Source organism: Pelophylax lessonae, assembly GCF_965119305.1.
Source record: "Pelophylax lessonae genome assembly, chromosome: 12".
Lineage (NCBI taxonomy): Eukaryota > Metazoa > Chordata > Amphibia > Anura > Ranidae > Pelophylax > Pelophylax lessonae.
Window position 1 is genome coordinate 87,870,894 of NC_138779.1, and position 25,111 is coordinate 87,896,004.

Here is a 25,111-nt window from a genome sequence, read left to right on the forward strand (position 1 = left end):
GTCCAGGATTAAATGGGTGAGGTGGCAACCCTACATGTCATGTGCGCCATAACACTGCAGCAGTCACTAAAGTGTGAATTGGACCTTTTACTACGCTGCTCACTGAAGGGGTAACAGCTACTTCTTTTACAGAATGCGCCATTTTTTCCAATGGTCTCTTTATGGAGGTAGTATTGTGTATATTCATTTCTTTAATAATGTGTGTCTGTGTTTGAACAATAAATGCCATTCTGTTCATTTTTTTTATTGTCCTCATTCAGTCTAAACCCATTGTACAATCAGATTGTAAGGCGTAGGGCCAAGCCAGAAATCTGTGACAGACATTGGCTGAGCCAGGCTGAGATAAACTTGCAGACCTTCCCTCAATAACACAGAGAGAGTATGGGGGGAAGTTGCAGACGCTCCCTGCCTGTGTCACAGTGCGCGGGTGATAGTTGTCAGACGCTCCCTGGCCGTGACAGTCTGGGAGAGAATTAGTGACAGGCGGGGGAGTTTGCAGACGCTCCCTGGCACTGACAGGCTGGGCTGCTCGCCGGCTGTAGGAGTCGGATCCCGGGGAAGGAGAGAGATCACTCTCCGATCTGCTGGCCTCTGTGCGGTCTACTGCTCCGGGACCGATCGCTCTGTGTGCGGGGATCTTCTTCCTATGCAAACCGAGGTGTGTGAGCTGATCGCCGTGTGCATCCCTCTGTGATCTCCATCCCTGGACCCCTCATCTCCGCCTGCAATGCACTGAGGACACCCGCCGCAGTCATGACGGTGGATTTTGAAGAATGTATTAAGGATTCGCCCCGGTTCCGGTAAGAGAATCCTATGGACATTGCCCGGTACATGTGTGTATATCCATCCATCCATCCATCCATAGAGGAGGACACCGGGAACACCATTCATCTGTATGGGAGGAGGAGAGACATGGAGGATACACACATACATGGAGGATACACACCACATGTCATCATCACTATACACCATATAATATATATATATATATATATCTCTGACATCTCACTGACCTCTGCCAGTCCAATATATTTTTACATACATACACATTATATACATACATGGAGGATACACACCACATGTCATCACTATACACTATATAAATATATATGACATATCACTGTGCAATGTATTGTTACATACATACCATATATATATATATATATATATATATATATATATATATATATATATATATATATATATATATATATATATATATATATATATTCCATCATTGGCTGCCTTCTATCTCTCTATTCTCAAGCATTGGCCCACAGACCTATAGGCACACACAGATTAATAGCTGCACACAGACATATAACTACTCACAGACCTTTTAGGGGTTCCCCACCTTTATGGACACACAACCTAAACCAACTCAGACCTTTAGTGGCACGCATATCTTTATTTGCTTACAGATCTTTAGGGGTTCCCATCCTTTAGGAACACACAGCCTATAGCAGCTCACAGACCTTTTGAGACACACAGACCTTTAGCTGCTCAAAGACCTTGGGGGTTCCCATCCTTTAGGGACATGCAACCTAAAGCAGCTCCCAGACCTTTAGCTTCTTACAGACCTATTGCAACACACAGACCTTAAGGGACACCTATACCTAAAGAAGCACACATCCTTTAGGAACATACAACCTAAACCAAATCACAGACCTTTGTGTTCCCGACCTTTAAGGACATACACCCTAAAGCAGCTCACAGAGCTTTTGGGACACACAGACCTATTGCAACACACAGATTATTAGCTGCTCACAGACCCTTAGGAGCACACAGGCCTTTAGAGGTTCCCGACCTTTAGGGACACACAACCTAATGCAGCTCACAGATCTTTAGCTTCTCACAGACCTCTAGGGGCACACAAACCTATAGCAGCTTACAGATCCTTAGGGATTCCAGACCTTTAGGGATACACAACCTAATGCAGGTCACAGACCCCTTGGGGCACAAAGTTCTTTAGCTGCTTGCAGACCTTTAAGGGCACACAAACCTATAGCAGCTCACAGACCTTTAGGGGTTCCAGACCTTTAGGGACACACAACCTAAGGTAGCTCACAGATCTTTAGCTGCTCACAGACCCCTAGGGGCACAAAGTTCTTTAGCTTCTCACAGATCTTTATAGGGGCACACAAACCTATAGCAGCTCGCATATCTTTAGGGGTTCCTGACCTTTAGGGACACACAACCAAATGCAGCTCACAGATCTTTACGGGTTCCTGACCTTTAGGGGCACACAAACCTATAGCAGCTCACAGATCTTTAGGGGTTCCTGACCTTTAGGGGCACACAAACCTATAGCAGCTCACAGATCTTTAGGGGTTCCTGACCTTTAGGGGCACACAAACCTATAGCAGCTCACAGATCTTTAGGGGTTCTTGACCTTTAGGGGCACACAAACCTATAGCAGCTCACAGATCTCTAGGGGTTCCTGACCTTTAGGGGCACACAGCCCGAGGCAGCTCACAGACCTTTAGGTGCTTACAGACCTATTGCAACACATATTTTTAGCTGCTCAGACCTTTAGGGGCACACAGACCTATAGCAGTTCACAGAACTTTAGGGGTTCCCAACCTTTAGGGACACACGATGTAAAGCTCTCAGAGACCTATAGCGGCACATATATCTTTAGGGGCACACAGACCTATAGCAACAAACAGACCTGTAGGGACTCAAAGACCTTTAGCAGCACACAGACCTATTGGTGTCCCCCTGCAGTCGCCCTATCTATCAATGTTTTATAATACAAAGGTATTGTTCTGTGTCAGAGAAAGTTGTCCCGTGATACATTTTACACATTAATATTAGATGTCTCCTCTACAATGGTCAAGCTCACCATACACTGTAAAATCTGATTGTACAAACTCACTTAGAGTTCCCAAAACCATAAAATAGGAGGACAGACCTTCAATCCATTCGGTTGGTATCCAGTCAGGCAGGCCCTTGCACCACCCATGATAGTAGATGTAAAAGAGATTGTATCATGTATTGTCAGCCTCAGTAAAGCAGCACTGATGATATACAGACCACAACCACCCAAAGCAGTCCCATGTCATATCGGTGCGACCTGTGTGTTCTGATTGGCTGCAGTTATTAGGCTTTTCATCAGGTTCTTGAAGATGTAGGTGTGATTGCAGTGTGTATATTGTCATCAGATGTTTGTGTAATGCTGTATACTAGGTGATCTATTGTGTATCCTGGTACCCATGACTGACAAAAGCCTCCTCATAGTAAGAAGAGCACAGACCCGCTGCATGTGTTGCAGGAACACGTGATAACCGCAGCGTTTGGGAGCCGTGGGAGGCTCAGGGGGTGTGCGAGGGACTGAATATCATGCGGTAGCTCCAATTTGAGTTGGAGAATTTTTAAATAAGATGGCTGAAATTTGTGAATATGTTCTGCAGCTTAGAAGACAAAGATGTCCATAACTAAGGTGGTTGCTATACATCAACAGCACCCACTGCCAACATGGGCTTATAGGCAACTCAGGTTCATGTCTGACTTGTAAATAATGTAGAATGTATCTAGGGCAGCACAGCACTTCTGCCTTACAGCACCGGGGTCTTCGGTTCAAGCCCAGGCCAGGACACTATAAACATGGGGTTTGCATGTTCTGCATGTGCTTGCATGGGTTTCCTCCATCACTGCAAATCATGCTGGTGGATTGATTGACTCCTGGCTAAATGGGCCCTAGTATGTGCGTGTATGTGAGATAGGGACCTTAGATTGTAAGCTCTTGAGGGCAGGGCCTGCTGTGAATGTACAGTACTGTATGTAGAGTGCTATTTAAATAAATAATACGATGTTTGAAGGGTAACCGGGTTATCCATTTGGTAGATGAGACCTGTGTTATGACAGATCAGGGAATTGTGGTGATTGATGGGCTGTGGAATGTGCGTTTCCTGAAGGGCACTCAGCTTTTCCCACTCTCCCAGTGTCCTCTGTATAATGAACTGCAGACGGTTTAGTGTGGGGCTGGCGGCTGCCCCCTCCCCTACTATGTACACTTTACTGTCATTCTGTCATTTACACTGAAAAGATGGCTTGAAATCTGATTGGCTGCTGCAGGCTGCACCTCCACTCCTCTGAATGTAGTTTTTAGGAAATAGACTGATATGTGCTATACCGCTATGACCAGCATGTACTTTTATTTATTTATTTGTCTTTTAGTATGACTAAAGGCAAAACTTTTTTTTTTTTTTTTTTTTTTTTTTTTTAAGCTTAAGTCCCGGTTCACACCTATGCAATGCGGGAACCCTGCGAATCCACTGCAGGTTCCCGCATCGCACTCAACTTGCAGGCAGTTCACACTGCCGTATGCGAATCACTGGGGGCGTCAATACAAAGTTAACGATCCCCCCCCCCCCAGATCAGTTCGCATATCAGTTCGCATATCAGAGTGTTCCCATCCAATCAAAAAAAGGGTTCTGTGCAAGTTTGGTCCGAATGCAATGCAAATCCATCCATACAATCTAAGGGCTAAATTTGCATCTCACAGACTTCCCATGTGATTTGCAGAGCAGTGCGCTCCGAATCACATGCGATGTCTGACATCGCATACGCGTGAACCGGCTCTAAAGCAGAGATGGATTAGAACACCTCTCAGGTTTTTGTCTTTCTAGTCAAGAATGATATTCCCACCATCCCCTCCACCACCATTCTGTACATGTGCAAAACCCTTCAGCACATCTACTCACATAACAGCATAACAAATATGGCGGTACAGGAGGGTGGGGGCAGGGTCAAAACCTAAAGGGCACTAAAGTTTCTCTTTAAGCCCCAAGACAGGGCCTTTTCCGGCTCTTTTTGTTTACATGTCAAAATCCATATTCTAAAACCCACTTAGACCAGGGGTCTCCAAACTTTCTAAATGAAGGGCCAGTTTACGGTCCTTTCAGACTTTTGTGGGGCTGAACTATTGCCATTGGTAGTAGAAAAGGTCCCGATGTCGTTGGGAATAACAATGTTCCCCCATCTTTGGTGTCACTGGGAGGAATTGTGCCCCAATATTGGTGTCATTGGGAGGAATTGTGCCCCTTCACTGGGGTCAGTGGGGGGGGGGGGGGGGTGTGATTATTTCCAATAGTTCCATTGTTGGTATCAGTGGATGAAATAGTGCCCCAAGGGCTGAATAAATCAAACAAAGGGACCACTGACTTAGTTACATAGTTAGGTTGAAAAAAAGACATCAGTCCATCCAGTTCAACCTATAATGTGTGTGTTTGCTGTTAACCGTAGATTAGACCAATGACATGTATATATACGTATTGTGGTTTTCAAGTGGTTAATGGCCCTTAAGAGTCGGTTCACACTAAGGCGACACGACTCTGCACGACTTCGGGGGCGACTTGTGCATTACCATGCACCAGGACTTCGGAGCGACTTGCAGGGACTTCACATAATGGAAGTCTATGCAAGTCGCTCCGAGGTCGCCCCGAAGTAGTACAGGACCCTTTTTCTAAGTCTGAGCGATTAGAACGGGTCCTGTAGCGGTCAATGGACCGCGGGGGAGCGCGACTTGTCAGGCTGACAAGTCGCGGCAGTGTGGACCGGCTCTTAATCTATTTTCCATGAAATTCTTACTGTTTTTTTTCTGCCACCTTGTAATGTCCCCCGTGAGCTCCCGAACTATTAAGATTCTTATACCAGGGTAAAATACATTGAATGGTTTTTGAAGTTGAACTCCAGACTCAAAATTGTACATTGGAATATGTTCCTTATTAGCCACAGAGGATAAAAAATCAACTTTGTGTGCACCAAATGCCTTTGCAGACCCAAAATATTGCCTTAGCAAGTAGCAGTGACATCATAACTGTGCTGTACATAGCCAGTGCAGAGCTGTGGGAGGGATCCAGCAGGCCCCACCCACTGCAGGCTGCCTGTAGAAAACTACAGGAGGGGGGCGGAGACAAGACCAGTCACCTTGCACAAGGAGAAAGAGAAGCAGTGACCAGTCTTTTTATTACAGGAAGCTCCTGCATAGAGTTTTATATATTACCTTTTCCTTGGATTTTATCTGACGTAACTCTCCTTCCGGCAAGATCCCGGGGAATACTGAGTAGCCCAGATCTCACGAGAAGACACGCCTTGCACAGGGCTGTAGCATGTTCTTGTGAGATGTGGTCTACTCTGCATTCCCGGGGAAATCGCTGTAAGAAGTATGACGTCGCCCCCTACAGTCCAGAAAGTATATTTATTAGTTTTTTTTTTTTTGCTGCAGTTTGCATTGGGGTAGGCCTTGTTACTAGTGCAAAAACAAACAGAAAATTAGTAAGAAAGAGAAGTGTAGGAAAGGGTCATGTTCAAGATCTGCTTTGGTCTAATGTACCTACTATGGCAACTGATTAGGTGTAAAGGGCCCAGCCCATTCCTGAAAAGCTTCTTGTTATGCCATTTTACAGTGTAACCTTACAGAAGACTTGTATGGAGGAGGTACAGTTTAAAGCTGAATTCCAGAATCAAAAACATTCATTGAAATATCCTCAATCGCCATAGAGGATGTAAATCCACTTTGTGTACGCCAAATGCTTTAGCAAACACAAATATTACCTTGCAAAAGTAGCTGTGACATCATCACCTGTAATGGAGACATCGCTAAAATGTTGGATTTCCCCCAGTTTCTCTGTGACATTGGTCACCAGTACAAATGAAAAGGTTAATCTCAATGGGGACATAGACAGCGATTAAAAACCCGACCAAGGGACCATCCCTTCACCACTCTAATTAAGAAAAACTTTAAAAAAGAAGGTAGGACATCATTCACCTTCTTCCCATGTCTTCTATTCTACATTACATAGTTTTCTTAAAGCTACAAGTACATTTTACACTCCTTGGTGCTGAGACATGTTGGCTCACTTGGGTGACACCCTTGCACCTCTGGCAATTTTCTTTTTCCTGGACATATGGGCAGTTTACAGACAAAAACTCCCCAATGAAAGTGGAAGCCCCCTTTAAATATCTATGGCTTGTAAAGCAGATTTTTTTTTTTTAAACCTCCATTACAATAATAATTCTGGAGGGATCTTTTAATCGGATTAAGTATGCAATCAATACAGGCTAATCAGGAGCAGAGGCTGGGCTTGAACATATGGAGTTAGTTTGTGACAGTCAGTGTGGATCAGATGGCGTGGAGGGATGCTGAAGTGGAAACTGAGGTCATCTCCCCATCTAGAATGGCAGGAAAAATTACAGGAATCCATGAATAATGGCTTTTAAAATGTTACTTTCAAAGCCTATGTGGTGCTAGTATTCAAACCATTGTAAGTGTTTCTGGTAAAGCAGCCATTAGTAATGGATAGATTTTTAAATTGTCTTGCTGACACTTGACATTATTTTCTACGCCATGTATGGAAGTTATTAAACCCTAAAGCCTTTGCATCATTATTTTCTTTTTTTTTTTATACTTCTTTATACCTTTTTTCATCCTTTGTTGCATCGGTGTGTTGCTGATCTGCTGCAGTTATGACTCCTGTCCACATGTACTCTAGCAGTGGCTGCATGGCCTTTCCCAGGTTGGGTCTCCTAATGGTCACAACAATGGACCACACCTGCATAATTTGTGTTGAAATGGCCACTTAAAGTCGGTGTAACTGGGTGACAACGCAGGAGCACAGTTGAGAAATGACAGAGCGTTGTCACACTGTAACAGGAAGCGCCAGAACAAGGACATTCAATGAAATAATAATTGGTGATCCTGCCCTGAAAGTGGAAGTTCCTAGAAAGGTATAGAAGTCATTGTCACAGGTCAATGACATTGGCTTCCATGTACAATTTCAGCAGAGAATCAGGGAACCTGATGCCTCTGCACAATATAAAAGTAAATCTAGTCAAAAAATAAATCTCTGTATACCTAATAGAATTCTCACACACAATCACAGTGTGCATGGTGCTTTGTGTAAATAACACTCTATGGTATGATACCCATTGGTCCTGCCAGAAACCTTTCCTAAACGTTGCTTCCTTGACTAGGGTGACAACAGTGACACAGTGCCATTAAAGGGCAATCAGCGTTGTCAACATCCGCTATGCAGCGCAGCACTTTGTCTTGACTTTACTTTCATCAACACAGAACTCTGCTTCAATTATACTAAACACACCCCATGCAATGTTTAGCATTATCAGTCTCTGTCCACAGCAGCTTTTCCCTGCCTGCCTACTGACCAAGTCTTCTACCAGGTTCTGCGGGGGTGTGGCCACTTCTGTCATTCACTCCCCCAGGGGACTGGGCTCATGGGAGTTGTAGTTGTTGCTGGTTATGTGTCACAGTTAATTAATAACGAAGTTGGACGAACAGAAGTATTAGCAAGTAGTATTCTACATTGCTGTTCTTGAACACTGCACTGCATTTTTTACGTGGTGTCACATAAAATAACATTATTGTGGTCATGCAAGGGGGTTTTTTAGGAGCAGAACACACACACAGATCAGATCAAGTGTGTTCAGAGCATACATCAGTGTGCGTTAGACCTTACAGACATAAGTAAATACTTTACATTTCTGTTGCATTGATATAAAAAATGCAAATTCTTCTGCCCTACTTGACAACAAACATACAGACATTAGGTCCAAACTTTTGATTCTGTATTTTTTTCACTGTACGTCTTTCATGCTTTTTTTTTTTTTTTTTAATTGCATTTTTTTTATGGATTTTTTTTTTTTTTAATATGGGGCCAAAGACACAGTGGGATTAATTACCTAAAACTGGTGAATGCTAAATCTGGTGTAACAATGCATAGAAACCAATCAGCTTCCAGGTCAAAGCTTAATTGAACAAGCTATTGTTGGAAGCTGATTGGCTACCATGCACATCTGCACCAGATGTTGCACTCTCCAGTTTTAGTAAATCCACCCCACTATGTCACATCAAAAGAAGCGCCTTCACCTTTTTTCAAGGCGCACAGAAGTGTGCTCAACAGCTGTGAATGGCCACATAGATCAATGTTTCTCAACTTTTTTTTAGTCAAGGCACCCTCCAAGATTATGGAAAGTTCTGAGCCCCCCTTTCTAAAATTTAAAAACGATTCCGATAGTTTTACGTAATGCAGAAACATCAATATACGAAGGGCACCGACATTAAAGGTGATTTATTCTTCCAAAGCAAATACACTTTTACAAACTGGTACTGACTAGTATTCCAATGTTTCTCTTCTCCCTCAGTTTTTCTCCATCACTTAGCTAATGAGACTCCAAAGCTGATGGAGAGAGGCAAGGGAGGGTCAAACAAGGATGATATGCAGGTAACTGACATCCTTATCAACTGATGATATCATTGGTCGTTAGGAGATTGGCAGCTGGAAGGTCATAATGGTGTACAATGAAAACCTGCGGCTTTGTGTAACTAAAAGGCAATTTTCATCCACCCACCATCTTTTATACAATTTTGGGGCATATTTTAGGGATTTTGCCAAGGCACTGCTGAAGAAACCTCAAGGCACCCTGGTTGAAAAAGGCTGCCATAGACAATAATGGGATTCCTCTCATTGTACATTGTTGTGTGACAAATTGCAAAGGTGTGAATGTGGACCAATAGGCTTCAGACCGGAACCCATAATGAATTCGGCTCCTACAGTGTAAATGCATTGGAGCTTTAGTAGGAATAGTTGAATTGTAGCTGTACATGCTAGCCAATAGGCATGTTTAGGTGTTATGTGGCGTACAGTAGCAGATTATTGCATAGCAGGGTTGTGATTGTGTGACGAAGTCTGGGTTGGGATCTAACCGGACTAGTTTGAGTGCTTTCCATATTTTATTCATGTGCTGTTCTGGGACCGCACACTATATAAAAAAAAAAAAAAAATCTTAATGGATGATTTTATGAGGCGGCGTAATGCATAGTTTATGTGGATGATACTATTTGTGAGCCTGCATTTACAGATAATGAGACAGCGTTACTTCTAGATCCTTACCAAGGTGTAGGCATAGGGTGGTAAAACACATCTAGAATCCTAAAAGCTTGGCCTGCTGGCTATACATCTCTATATAATCTTCTTCAGGCCCAGATACAGTGCCTTGCAAAAGTATTCGGCCCCATTGAACTTTTCAACCTTTTGCCACATTTCAGGCTTCAAACATAAGGATATAAAACTGTAATTTTTTGTGACAAATCAACAAGTGGGACACAATCATGAAGTGGAACGCAATTTATTGGATATTTCAAACTTTTTTAACAAATAAAAAACTGAAAAATTGGGCGTGCAAAATTATTCAGCCCCCTTAAGTTAATACTTTGTAGCGCCACCTTTTGCTGCGATTACAGCTGTAAGTCGCTTGGGGTATGTCTCTATCAGTTTTGCACATCGAGAGACTGAAATTTGTGCCCATTCCTCCTTGCAAATGAATAGGGCCACACCGCAACTGGTGAGTGGGAATTTGAAGGGTTAAAACAGGAGGTGAAGAGGCGACATCAAATGCCCTCCAATAAGAGATCCACTGGGGAACGCTTTTCAGTAGGGTGACTGTAAAAGCCGTGAAGGAACAATAGTGCTGATGTTTTGGGCCTTTTATAGGGGTACCAAAGTCCACCTATATGTTATGGGAAAGATTTTACTGCTATACATGTAAAAAATATTCCAAAGCGTGGCCTGCATTTTTAGTCCCATTCATAAAATACGGGCTACAGTGTTGACACCATGCTGTGTAAGGTAATCTCTCTGCTTAATATAGGAGACAGAACTCCATGATGGGGAAGAGGGTGGGCAAATGATTTTGACAGATCACCTGACCAGGCTTTACTAACTGTACTAACATTCAGATGTGGATCGGCTGCAGTACACATGGGCCGAATGTCGGCTGGTTTCTATTGAACCGGCTGATGCCGCCTGACATTCAGCCTGTGTGTATGGGTCTTTAGGGTCATAGGTTAAGGGTAAGTGTTCGTATGGGGATTCAAATAAAGGGGCTGCCAACTGAGGTAAGTGGGGTAATCTCATACCTCCTCCACTTTCTTTAAAGTTTATTATTGAGTTTAGGAGGTTGGGTTGAAATAATTAGCTGACGTTCTTTTGTAGTTATTTTCTGGGTAAGATAAATGTGTCAAAATAACATATCTAGTAAAGGCATCATTACCAATTCATATTAGTGATTAACATTTGTAGCAGGAATTTCTGGTGCCTAAACTCCAGTGCTCCAAGTATATAGAATAGAAAGTAAAATGCAATTTAGTATTTATTTATTAGGGTCGATGTGCGTTTAAATCTTCCTCTCCTCTGAAGTCCAATCTGTGTTTGAATCGCCTCCTCACTTTCTGTTTTAACCCTATTTTTGCTAACGAGCAATGCACGCGGTTGTAGGGCACTGGCGGTGCTTCCCCGTTCGCCTAAATGTGTTGCATTCGGTGAGCGTCATTGCTACACGCCGGGTACATTTTGCTGCAGGCGCAAGGCCTCGCGACCGCATTAAACACTTCTGTCTGCTGCCTATTGCAGCTTAAAGAGGTTGTAAACCGAAAAGATGTTTTGTTTTTTTTCACCCTGAAAGAGAAAGACGTAATGAGCTAGTATGCATCGCATACTAGCTCATTATGAAATACTTACCTTAGAACAAGCCCCCGCCGTGCCGCCCGCTTACATCTATGACGGGCGACATGTCCAGTCGCCCGTCTTCCGGGATCGCGGCATTCAGCCATCTGATTGGCCGGAGCCGCGGTGACATCACTCCCGCACACGCGCTCGGGAGCCGACGGTCACGGCACGGTGCTCTGAAGAAACTGCACCAGCGGCCGTTCCTTCAGAACGCATGCGCCAGTGACGTCACTGGCTGCATGTAAGGTAAATATCTCCTAAACGGTACATGTTTAGGAGATATTTACAGTACCTATAGGTAAGACTTATCATAGGCTTACCTATAGGTACAACTTGCAGAGGAGGGTTTACTTCCTCTTTAAGAGGGAGTGGTTGGGAAAAATGTGTCACGACTTCACATTTGTACCGCCCCGCAATTGCACATCTAAACTTAAGACTTCCCTCCCGGACTCATACATTGCATCATGTTCCAGGCTCTGGTTAGTTCTAGCTAGTTGTGCTGAAATCAGTCGCAGAACTGCTGCCCTGGGGTTCCAGTGAACATTCTCCGGTGCTCTTTCCTAGAATAAATCTATCAGTCTGTAATAAGAAGCAGGCTTCCTCAGTTCTGGGTAGGGGTCTTCTTTATTCTCATAGGAGCCATATAATTCGGGACATTGCAATACTCAAATTTCAATTTTCATTAAGAAAGGTGGGGGTCAGTCCATCCCTCCTGCAGCTTCCAATTGGTTCTTCAGGTTGTGGCTGACCTCAGTTATCAATAGGGTGTTGCGGGAGGTGGGAGAGGGTTGGCGTGTCCTAACCCAAGACCAAATGTATTCTATTGCAGTTTACCAATTCTATGATGGGTGGCTAGGTTTTTTTTCTTTTTTTTTTTACCTGGAGATCCGGCCAGTATCGCACATTCTTCCTAAGGTGACCACACTCACTCAGAATACTAGGATAGGACAACAGAACCCATTCCATAAACTTGATGGGTAGGTGTTTTTAGTATGCAGGGATAGCTGGGAACAATGTACTGTAACTGATAAGAGTTGGTGGAGGCAGAGAGCATAGGAAGTTATTAGCTCAGTAGATTTCTGGTGGGGTCAACAGGTATTTTTTGCACTTATTGAACAGATATAATAAAAAAAAAAAAGTTATCAACAATATTTTTAAAGACCAAAAGGGGACAAAAAAGAGACAGTCCTGGTTAGGGTTCACATAAACTTTAAAGAAATTGTAAAGGAAAACATTAAAAAAAAAAAATATATATATATACTTGCCTGCTCTGTGCAGTTGTTTTGCACAGAGCACCAGATCCTCCTCTTCTCAGGTCCCCCGCCAGTGCTCTCCCCCTTGCCGAGTGCCCCCATAGTAAGCAGCTTGCTGTGGGGTCACTTGTGCATGCTCGCTCCTGACCTGGCTCTCGGTGTCCATAAGACACAGAGAACACGGCTAAGCCCCGCTCCTGCCTCACTGGATGTGATTGACAGTGGCGTGAGCCAATGGCTTCTGCTTCTGTATATCAGCCAATCAGGAGAGAGGGAGAGCCAGGAGATCCTCAGGTCTTGTGCACATTACTAGATTGAGATTGATCTTGGATGGGGGGCTGAGGGGGGGAGCTGCGCACTGAAGGTATAAACCTTCAGCCTTTACACCTACTTTAAGGTCTCTTCACATTTGCGGCGGCCCCGGTTGACCAGTGGCTGAGAGGCGATATTTCATCTCCTTACTACCTGTTTAACCTTGAAAAGCCGGCACCACCGTGCTGCAACCAAGTTCATTACATGTGCTTGCAAGGCAGTTGCGGTGTGGCCCCATTCACATGAATGGGTTGCTTATGGCATTGGTACTGCCTGCCAAATGTAACCTGTAGTATAATTTTTTTGCCACGGCATGCATACCACCCTTTCCAGCCTTCACTGTTGCCTAAAGTATATGGATTGTTTATCTTGCAAAAGAACCCATTCAGTTTAAAAAGAAATACAAGGCAAAATGTTTGTGTGTGTGTCATACACACACATTCTAACTACCTTTTTTTTTTTTTCATTTTTTTTCTTTTCCTTATAAGTGATCACATGACCTCTGTTGCAGTTAGCTAATCTTCCCGGAGAAGATCTGTGCAGAGGGGGCGAGTCAGCAAGAGGCATAGAAACAGCAGTACACTGATCTTCCTAGTGAAGATCTGTGCAGGGGTGTGTGTCAGCAGGAGGCAGAGAAACAGCAGTACACTGATCCTCCTAGTGAAGAGCTGTGCAGGGGTGTGTGTCAGCAGGAGGCAGAGAAACAGCAGTACACTGATCCTCCTAGTGAAGAGCTGTGCAGGGGGTGTGTCAGCAGGAGGCAGAGAAACAGCAGTACACTGATCCTCCTAGTGAAGAGCTGTGCAGGGGGTGTGTCAGCAGGAGGCAGAGAAACAGCAGGACACTGATCTTTTCAGTGAAGAGCTGTGCAGGGTGTGTGTCAGCAGGAGGCAGACACAGCAGTACACCGATCCTCCCAGTGACAAACTGTGCAGGAGGATGTGTCAGCAGGACGCAGAGAAAAAGCGTTACACTGATACACTGATCCTCCCAGTGAAGAGCTTTGCAGGGGGCGTGTCAGCAGGAGGCAGAGAAAAAGCTGTGCAGGGGGGGGGGGGGGGTTTCAGCAGGAGGCAGAGAAACAGCAGCACACTGATCCTTCCAGTGAAGAGCTGTGCAGGGGGGGGGGGGTGTCAGCAGGTGGCAGAGAAACAGCAGTACACCGATCCTCCCAGTGGAGAACTCTGCAGGAGGGTGTGTCAGCAGGAGGCAGAGAAACAGCAGCACACTGATCTTTTCAGTGAATAGCTGTACAGGGGGTGTGTGAGCAGAACTCTGACCACTGGAGTACAGGCAGGCTGGGCTCCCAAGTTGAATGTAAAGAAGCAAACAGACCATGCTGCAATGGAGGTACTTGATTGGATGCAAATTGAATGGACTGTGTAGGTAGGACTACACTACATAGTTGTTGGTAAATCTAAATTGTACATAGATTGTACACTAAGATTGTAGCATGCATGGCCAGGTTAGCTCTTCCTCTTCTTTTTTTGTTTTATAAAAATTGTGAAATGTGTAGGTAGTCTTTACATTGTCATTTCCATGGTGGTAATTGTATTTTATTTATTCATATAATGATGTTGTAATTGTTTGGATTATAATCGGGTATCTCAGCCTTTGTGTAGTGTTGAGGTTGCATTGTTTCCCTGTGTCATCCTTTGCACACTCCTCCTCCTCCTATCTGGAAATGAGTGGTGCTTCATCTTCCTTCATTGCATTAGGGAGGCCTTAGGGATGGGGCGGAGGTATCTATAGTAGCGAGTGATTCCCTGCAAACCTTAGGGGCTGTGGGAAATTTACATGCTTCTGATCACACAACAAAAGGGCTCTTTGGTGGGTCAGGGGCTGGGTGGGGTATCACAGAGGACGTGTGCCTGAGATCAGCAGAATTGATCTTTTCCCTGGCTGGAGCTGCATGCATTGAGGGAATTGCGTGATTTTTGTTGTTTGCTTACAGCTTTGAGCTGTATGGAAAAATCAGGGATGGGCAGAATTATGTCAGATTCAGTATTCATGTGCTTTGTATGTAAAAGCGCCCGGGCAGGCAGACAGGTATATTCATTACTCTATAGTGTGCCTAATAGTTTTTTTTTTGTTCTTCAGCCTTACTAATTTTAGTAGACTGTCCTGTCAACAAAAATGAACTGATCACATTTTGAGTGACTCTACTCTGCATTTTGTTTTTAAGCATACCTACAGTGCCTTGAAAAATTATTAATACCCCCTGAAATTTTCCAAATGTTGTCATGTTCTAACCACAAACATAAATGTATTGTGTTGGGATTTTATGGCACATTATTGTTACGTGGAAGGAAAATGAAAAATGGGTTTCAAATTTTCAAATATCTGAAAAATGTGGTGTTCATATGTTTTCAGACCCCTTTACTCTGATACCCCTAATTAAAATCTAGTGGAACCAATTGCCTTCAGAAGTCACCTTATTAGTAAATAGAGGCCACCTGTGTGTAATTTAATCTCCGTACAAATTCAGCTTTTCTGTGAAGCCCTCAGAGGTTTGTTAGAGAACCTTGGTGAACAAACGGCATCATAAAGGCCAAGGAACACACCAGACAGGTCAGCGATAAAGTTGTGGAAAAGTTTAAAGCAGGGTTAGGCTATAAAAAAAAATATCCTAAGCTTTGAACATCTCACAGAGCACTGTTCAATCCATCATCCGAAAAATGGAAAGAGTATGGCACAACTGCAAACCTACCAAGACATGGCCGTCCACCTAAACTGACAGGCCGGGCAAGGAGAACATTAATCAGAGAAGCAGCCAAGAGGCCCATGGGAACTCTGGAGGAGCTGCAGGGATCCACAGCTCAGGTGGGAGAATCTGTCCACAGGCCAAGCTATTAGTCGTGCACTCCATAAATCTGGCCTTTAAGGAAGAGTGGCAAGAAGAAAGACATTGTTGAAAGAAAGCCATAAAAAGTCCCATTTGCAGTTTGAGAGAAGACATGTGGGGGGACACAGCAAACATGTGGAAGAAGGTGCTCTGGTCAGATGAGACCAAAATCTAACTTTTTGGCCTAAAACCAAATGCTATATGTGGTGGAAAACGAACACTGCACATCACCCTGCCACCACCATGTTTCACGGTGGGGATTGTTGCGTTCAGGATCATGTTGTGGGGATACTTTTCTTCAGCAGGGACAGGGAAGCTGGTCAGAGTTGATGGGAAGATGGATGGAGCCAAATACAGGGCAATCTTAGAAGAAAACCTGTTAGAGCCTGTGAAAGACTTGAGACTGGGACGGAGGTTCACCTTCCAGCAGGACAACCCTAAACATACAGCCAGAGCTACAATGGAATGGTTTAGATCAAAGCATATTCATGTGTTAGAATGGCCCAGTCAAAGTCCAGACGTAAATCCAATTGAGAATCTGTGGCAAGACTTGAAAATTGCTGTTCACAGAAGCTCTCCATCCAATCTGACCGAGTTTGAGCTATTTTGTAAAGAAGAATGGGCAAAAATGTCACTCTCTAGATGTTCAAAGCTAGTAGAGACATCCCCAAAAAGACTTGCAGCTGTAATTGCAGGGAAAGGAGGTTCTACAAAGTATTGACTCAGGGGACTGAATACAAATACACGCCGCACTTTTCACATATTTATTGGTAATAAATGCTGAAAACCATTTATCATTTCTCTTTCACTTCACAATTATGTGCCGCTTTGTGTTGCCCTATCACATAAAATCACAATAGAATATGTTTAAGTTTTTTGCTTGTAACATGACAAAATGTGGAAAATTTCAGGGGGGTATGAATACATTTTCAAGGCATTGTATTATACCTATTTGTATGCTTGGCACCTAAAAAGTCCCAAATATATTTATATTGTCTAATTTTTATTCATAATAATAATAATAATCTCATTATTATTCTGTTTTTTATTTTAATACATTTTAAAAGAACATATGTGTTTGTGTAATTACATTATTTTTGCTGTTAATATAATGGTGATGACCATTAATATTGTCAGTCTAGTAATGCGCAATACACGGTTATGGGGAAGTATGGAGCATAGAAATAATATCTATTCGAATATGACTTTAATCCTTTCTATTTTTATATATATAAATCGAATTAACAGTTTAATCCTTTTTCCTGTGTTTCAAAGGATTAGGCCACTGTAAAATCGGGCAGAGTGCTTCTATTATTTCAAGGGCACGCTGAACAAGTCTGATGTATAAAAATGCCAATGAACACCGAGCCCACATTGCTTTCTGAGTACTACGGTTACACGGATCTGTACTGAATCCCTTACATAGACAGCAGGAAGGGAAATTAAGTTTTGTCAAATATAGTTCTACACATCAACCAATCCCGAATCCCTTTCCCTTAGACAGGGGAGTGAAAGAATTCTGATCTGGCTGCTGTGGGATCACCAGAATTGCACTGTGTGTAAAGGCTTGTAGATGTTTTTCTCCTTCTTTCATACCCTTCAGATCATTTCTTATTCAAAGGAGGGAAGACCGAGGATATATGAAGAGTATAGTAGGACTGCATAGAGAACAATGTTTGTTTTTTTGTTTTTTTTTTTTCATACTCCTAACTTTAAAACGACTTGCCCCCCGAACATAGAAATCACTTTGTTGTGTTTTTCCTCCTATTTCCAGACTCCTTTATTTAGGGGAAAACCTATAGAAAAACTGGTCAAAGTCAAAGTGATCATATGGTGATAAAAACACATAAACAAGTGATTAGTAAATATTAGGGATCAACCAATATCGTTTTTTCAGGGCCGATACCAATCATCCGGCCACCCTTCATAGCCGATATAAGGTGCCGTTATTCTGCACATTTTAAAGTTTTTTTTTTTGTTTTTTTTTGTACAGTCCTTTAAAAAAAAAATGTTTTTGATCACTTTTATTGGTGTCACAAGGAATCTAAACATCCCTTGTGACAGTAATAGACAATGACAGGTACTCTTTATGGAGGGATCGGGGTCTAAAAGACCCCTAAACCCCTCCTCTGCGCTTCAAAACGCCAAGTTTGGCTGTTTTGAATACAGTCTTTTTTTTTAAATCTGGTGCCTTTTAAGACTCCAGTACCTGGAAGTGATGTCATGCCATCGCATCCGGGTTTTTACTTCGGAGACCTGATCAGAGCCGAATGCGGCTTTGTTCGGATCTTCGGCCAGACGAAGTATGTGCCGGCTGGTTGCTTGGGCCTCCCCAGTGGGACGGGAGACCCGGGCGAGCCACCGGAGGGGGGGGACGTCACATCAGTTGTCATTACAAGAAAGTCGACCGTCGGCTCTGATCAACAGTACCAGGGGGATGCAGGCATCACTCCGGTTCAACCACTTGAAGAAATATTGGTCATATCGGCAAGTTTGTGGCCGATACGATACTGAATATTGGCCTCCGATAATCGGTCGATCCCTAGTAAATACCAAGATGTAGGCAGCTAAATTAAAAGCAGATCTCAGAGCCTCATTCCACCTTCCTCTCTATTGATCCTTTAATGTGATGGCCAATGTTTCTAACCAATAGGTAGCCTTGGAAGGGGAGAGGGGGTGGGGCCAAGTACAGCGTACAGGAAAATTACGATTTGCATGGTATTTTACCTTACTACATCATGATGCGATTTTCACTAGAAGTAACCTCTGCTCTTGTATTTGTTGATTATATGATCACTTTGAATTGCCGGAGTCTATGGCAGGTTACTTTAGGGCTCAGTGTGCTAGAATTGTCTTTGCTCAAAGCTGAACCCCATTCTTTTAATCAGCCTTGTACTGGTGTAAATGCTCCTCTCCTGTACTGAATCTGCTTATTAAGATTTCACTGCACACAGCAAGCTTCTCACAGTGTGCATTAGAATCTGCAGCACATCAGACAGAATCTCCCCAGCCTTGACTGTCCCTGGCCCCCCTACTTTCATTCATGCATGGAGGCCCAGTATTACATGCAGATATTACATAGGGCATATACAGCCTGCCTGGGAATGGCACTCCTCCAGACCGATATCTGCCCATCAGATAACTCCTTCCAAGAGCAAGCCCACTGCTTGCATCCTGGCTGAGGGCTCTTGGGAGGAGTACTAAGGCAGGGTGCTATGTAGTTTTCAGGAATCTATGTACAGTACCCTAATACAGTAGACATGATCTGCCTACATTGCATAAGGAAGCACAAAGACCCAGTGATTACATCTGTTGGTCTAAAACAGGGGGTCTCCAAACTTTCTAAACAAAGGGCCAGTTTACTGTCCTTCAGACTTTAGGGTGTCTGGGTTGTGGCCATTGGAAGTAGAAATTGTCTTGGCATCAGTGGGAATAAACAGGGCATCTTCAAGTGCCTTAAATCTACAACAGAGCAAAAATGAATGCAGACGAGAAGCTGAAGTCATCTTAGCACCCCAAATTAGTTTTTTCATCTAGTTAAAAAAAAAAAAAAAAAAAAAAGCATTGAAAATGTACAGTTAAAATTGCAATTTTAGAATTCTATGTTGGCAACGTTTCATTCTTCGATGCATCACAGATATTATCACTTGCAGTTGTGTTGTAAAGTGGTTGTAAACCTCAGACATGAAATATGAACAAAGCATATTCCTCTATAGTGTGTACTTGTCTGATAAGTGTCATTTCTGTGTGATGCTTCATTCTTTTATCATCATGAATCACTTCTGACAAGCTTTCCAGGACACCAAGAGAAAAAAGGTGACAGGGGAGGGACCTCCAGCAGGTTGATAGCCTCAGCCCTGCTCCTATGTGGTGTGTGAATGGGGGTGTGTCCCTTCCTGCCAATCAGCTTTCAGAGCTGTAACTTTAGGTCTCTGTCCCCTTCTTTTCAGAGCTAAGAGATCCTGTGTAAATTCTGTGCTTTGAATAATATGTAGGGGATGAATGGCCATAGATAAACAGGTACAACTTATGTAGGAGGATTTGTTTCACCTCTGTGTAACTTCTGAGGCCATTCACTTCACTGGGTATACGTAAGGGTTTACAACCACTTTAACTTTTAGCATGATGCTGTATATGTTGTAGACTGATAAATCCAGCTCAAAGTAAAGGCTGGCCAACATTCAGAAAGTTTGAGGAGGTGACACGTCTAATTTAGGCATATACTAACTGTTTTCTATGCTATTTTGAAGTATATATTTTTTATAGCTGTAGGCAATGTTTTTATTCAGACTGGCCTGATGGTATTCTTTTATCTTCAATCACTTGTAAGAAGTAAGAAGTGTGTTTTTCCTGTGTATACTCTAAGGAAATTCCTAAAATAATACCTGCAGTCACACTGCTAAAATATAAAGCCATGACCTTGTGCAGACTGTACTATCTGCCTGGTCGTTTTTGAAGAGGGACTGTAGTATTTTTAATGATTGTCATTTGAAAACATTAAAGTGTAGACCCCCCATATCCCCTGAGGGATCCCAGTCAAGGCTTAAAGGAAAACTCCAGCCAAAAATAATAAGTTGGGAAAAAATAACTGATTTAAAAAGGTAAAATTAAAAAAAAAACGATTTGCTGTAGTATTTACCCTAATGCAGAGATTTTTTTTCTGCAGTACTTTGTTTGTGGCACTAGATGTCCTCAGTCTGATGGCCAGTATAATTGAGCCCATTTCCTCTGAGTCCAGGTCATCCTATGACTGGACAGGGAAATGAAAAACAGTACAGTGATTGAGCTCATATTGTCACATTGTTTTATCCTCCTGTCCGCATGCTGTCGGCACATGAACCGATTAACTCCTTGTACTGATTCTTCCTCTCACATTCCAACTTTTCTGAACAGGGATCAAAAGCTGATACCGGGTCAAAATCAGGTAGTTAAAATGTTTACATTTAGAAAATACATTTATATATTTATTATAAACATGTATTAAACCTAAAATGTAATCTATTGCTGCGTACCATTCATAAGATGCAGTGGCTGTATTTGTGTTTTTTTTTTTTTTTACTTTTTTCTTTTTGTTTTCACTTTGGCATACTGCCAGTAAAGCAGTGCCTACTATCTGGATAAAGCAGCAACAGGGAAACCTTTTGAACAGCAGCATTGTCAGTCTGAGGGAGAGGAGTGTTGAATATACTAGCAGATTTAAATACACTGACAAAATAGAAGCCAAACTCCAGCTACCAATTTTTAAGCAATTACAGTAAACATTTTATTCCTTCAGGGATAAGGGTTTTAAGTAAATGCCTAACAGCTCATCATTGTAATCACTCCTGCCAGTGTTAGGTGGTTTGTCTCAACCCTTTAACTGCTACATCTGCAGGACAGCTTGTTCTGTTGAAAAACAACAGACTTGCTGGCAGGATCAACGGGTGAAAATAAGAGCCTCAAAAAAAAAACAAATTCAGCCATCATATCTAAGAATTGGTAAGCTGCAATATAATGTTTGCTTTTGAGTTTAATACTGCTTTAACCACTTTACCACCGGAGGATTTTGCTGTCTTACGTCCAGGCCACTTTTTGTGATTCGGCGCTGTGCGACTTTAACTGACAATTGCGCGGTCGTGCGATGCCGTACCCAAACGAAATTTACGTCCTTTTTTTCCCACAAACAGAGCTTTCTTTGGTGGTATTTGGTCACCTGTGCGATTTTTACTTTTTGCGCTATAAACAAAAAAAGAGCGTTTATTTTGAAAAAATAACAATATTTTTAACATTTTTTTATATGAAATTCCCCCCAAAAAATGTGAAAATCAAATTATTTTTTTAAATTTTTGGCCAATCTGTTTTATGCTACCTATGTTTGGTAAAAAAAATCACAATAAGCGTATTTTGATTGGTTTGCGCAAAAGTTATTGCGTTTACTAACTAAGGGAAAGATTTATGTCATTTATGGTGTTTTTTTTTTTAACGAGTAATGGCGTCGATCTGCGATTTTTTTTTTTGCGGGACTGCGACATTGTGGTGGACACATCGGACCCTTGACTGACATTTTTGACACTTTTGGGGGTACCACTGACATTACTGCAGTAATCAGTGCTATAAATATGCACTGTTACTTTAAAAATGACACTGGCAGGGAAGGGGTTAATTTTATTGGAGAGGGAGGGGTTATTGTATGCCTGGTGCTTACTGACGTGTGGGGGGAGGTGACTGAGTGACACAGGGACAGATCGCAGGTTCAGCTATGCTGAACCCTGCAATCTGACCCTGTCTGTCACTTAGGAGATCCGCCCGCTCTGTTTACACAAGGTGGGCGGATCTCCACTGCTCCTCCCCTGGCCCGACTCCCACTGTGACTGAATACAGCGGGAGCGAACCTCCAGCGGCGCAAGTGCGCCGCCCACAAGGGGAGGAGTCCAGCGACGTAGGTCTACGTCGCTGGACGGGAACGAGCCACTTTGCCGCAGTACGGTCAACGTGACCGGTCGGCAAGTGGTTAATTATTAAAGAGCGGCATTATTCTGTGTCTGTTATATATGCCTAGAGTTCATGCCATATTTTTTTTTTTTTTCGTTTTTGGATACCGCTTATTGTACTATCGGTTATGCCTATTTGGAACAATTGATAGATACAGAACCCATGTTTGGTCACTCTTCCTTAATTTGTCATAGCTGGCAGGTATGAATCTGTTCAGAGCATTGCTCAGCTCTAATCCCTTGTCAATGATAATGGGGTGGGCAGGCACAGCGTGGCCCTCACCAGCATCCAGAAACCATACTGTGTATCTAAGCCCAAGACAATAAAAGATATATTGTAGTTTACTAGTCCTTAAATGGGGGTCTTTTTTCCACCCAGTTATTTTGCAAGTAGCACATTTTCTGTCCTAGGGTGACAATGCTCACCCACCATTTTGTCTCTGTGGAAAAGCAAAATTGTCACCCTAGCATAAAACTACAATAACTTCCCTCTCTCCTCTTTTCCCTAAGGCCTCTTTCACCCTTGTGTGACTTGTCCTGCGACTTGGGACTGCAAGGTCGCATGACAAGTTGTACTCAATGATTTCCCAAGAGCACCGTTCATATCTGTGCGACTTCAAAGTAGTCCCTGCCCTCCCTTGAATGCGTTTTGAGGTCCATAGACATTGCTTCAAGTCCAGGCAAAAAAATCTTGGCAAAATTGCAATAAATTGCACAACTTTTAGGTCGCATAAGTGTGAAAGGGGCCTAACGGATGGGAAGGTGTTTGTTGTCCTAGTTGTGGACAATCGGGATCAACGGGTATATTTTCAAGCACTTTTTGAAATCTATTTAATTTTCCTTTTATTTGTTTGATGTTTGTTTGTTTATATTTTCTTTTTGTATAAAGGCTTTATTTTGCCATTAGGGATTTAATATAGGACCCTGCCATGACACTATTTACAGAGAGCAGCCTTTAATTTATAAAGGGAGAGCACAGCAGTAGCTTTTTGCTGTCAGACTATCTCTCTCTAATTAAAAGTCAGTATAGATCTGTAAAGGCCATCATACATGTCTCAACTTTAGGCTCCGTTCACATGTCAGCGTTTGGATCGCGGGCAGAACCGCCGCGGTTCCGCCTGCGATCCGGAGATTTATTGCAAATCGCGGGACGCCTAGCGTTGCCCGTTGATTTGCAATGGCCCCCCAAACGCCGAGCGATGTTGCCGCGATTTCCGCCTGCCGAATCGCGGCAACATCGCGCAAACAAAATCGCGGGACGCAATACGCTCCAAAGAAGCTCTTGTACTTCTTTGGAGCGTATTGCGTCCCGCGATTTTGTTTGCGCGATGTTGCCGCGATTCGGCAGGCGGAAATCGCGGCAACATCGCTCGGCGTTTGGGGGGCTATTGCAAATCAACGGGCAACGCTAGGCGTCCCGCGATTTGCAATAATCTCCGGATCGCGGGCGGAACCGCGGCGGTTCTGCCCACGATCCAAACGCTGACATGTGAATGCAGCCTTAGGCATGGATGGAGGTATCACCACTGTTGGATATTGTATTTAGGCAGCTTCTGCACCCGTGAGTTCCTGATCATCATTTAGCCAGTGACTGCATTTGATTGGATGCAGCCACTATTCGGCCTGTAATTTTCCACCTGGCTCAGTGGATTTTTAACCTGGAGTTCCAGCCTAAAAATTAAATTTTGCCATCCGCTTGCTCTAAATGACCTGAAATGGCTGAATTTGCATCGCACAGACATCACATGTGATTTGCAGAGCAGTGTGGTGCGAATTACATGCAAAACCTGGCATCGCTACAGTGTGAACCGGCACTTACTCAGAAAAACTTCTAATATTGGCCCCATATGCTAGCTGAAAATCCACAAATATAAAATATTTGTATTGCATATTTCAGATTTACCTGTCTAAATTTAATAAATGTGTTATTATAATGCTAATGCCAAACATAAATGAAGAACATATACAATAACATTATATGTTCCATATAAAGGCATAAAACAATGTGTGGTGTCTCATTTAGTGCCGGGTCACACTAATACGACTTGTCAGGCGACTTGGTCAGCCTGGCAAGTCATGCACCGTCGCGGTCCATTGAGTAGTACAGGACCGGTTCTAATAGGAGCGATACAAGTCGCTCCGACTTAGAAAAAGGGTCCTGTACTACTTCGGGGCGACCTGGAGGCGACTTGCATTGAGATTCATTTTATGAAGTCCGTGCAAGTCGCGCTGCACGCGACTTCACAGGTCGCCCCCTAAGTCGGAGCGACCTAGTGTGAACCGGCACTAAAGTGATACTAAAGCTTTGTTTTTGTTTTTTTTTAAATAAAAAAACATGTTCTACTTTCCTCCTCTGTGCAGTGGTGTTGCACAGAGCAGCCCGCATCCTTCTCTTCTCGGGTCCCTAAGGCTCCATTCACACCTGGGCGTTTTCAGCTCCAAAAACGCTCAAAAGAAACACTTCCAGAACGCCCAACAAGTAAAACCCCATTCATTTAAATGGCCCCTGTTCACATCTGAGCGTTTTGCAAAACGCCTGTAGCTGAAAAAAGTACATGAGCTTCTTTTTGGGCTGATTACCAGCGTTTTTGATAGATGTCAATGAAAAACGCCTGAAAAAATCACGGTAAAAATCGCGGTAAAATCGCGGTAAAAAACGCTACGCTCAAGTGTGAATGCAGCCTTACTGGCGCTCCTGGCTCC

At 43.1% G+C, this 25,111-nt stretch overlaps 1 protein-coding gene across 1 annotated transcript in view; it reads left to right on the top strand.

Moving 5' to 3' along the window:
* Positions 1 to 438: 438 nt before the first annotated feature.
* The window catches only part of ACAP3 (ArfGAP with coiled-coil, ankyrin repeat and PH domains 3), a 325,607-nt gene continuing 300,934 nt past the window's right edge, over positions 439 to 25,111 (top strand). Inside the window, exon 1 of the mRNA XM_082273559.1 lies at positions 439 to 800. Within this exon, the coding sequence (XP_082129685.1) occupies positions 754 to 800 (47 nt within the window). The 5' untranslated portion in view covers positions 439 to 753. The remainder of the gene's footprint in view (positions 801 to 25,111) is intronic.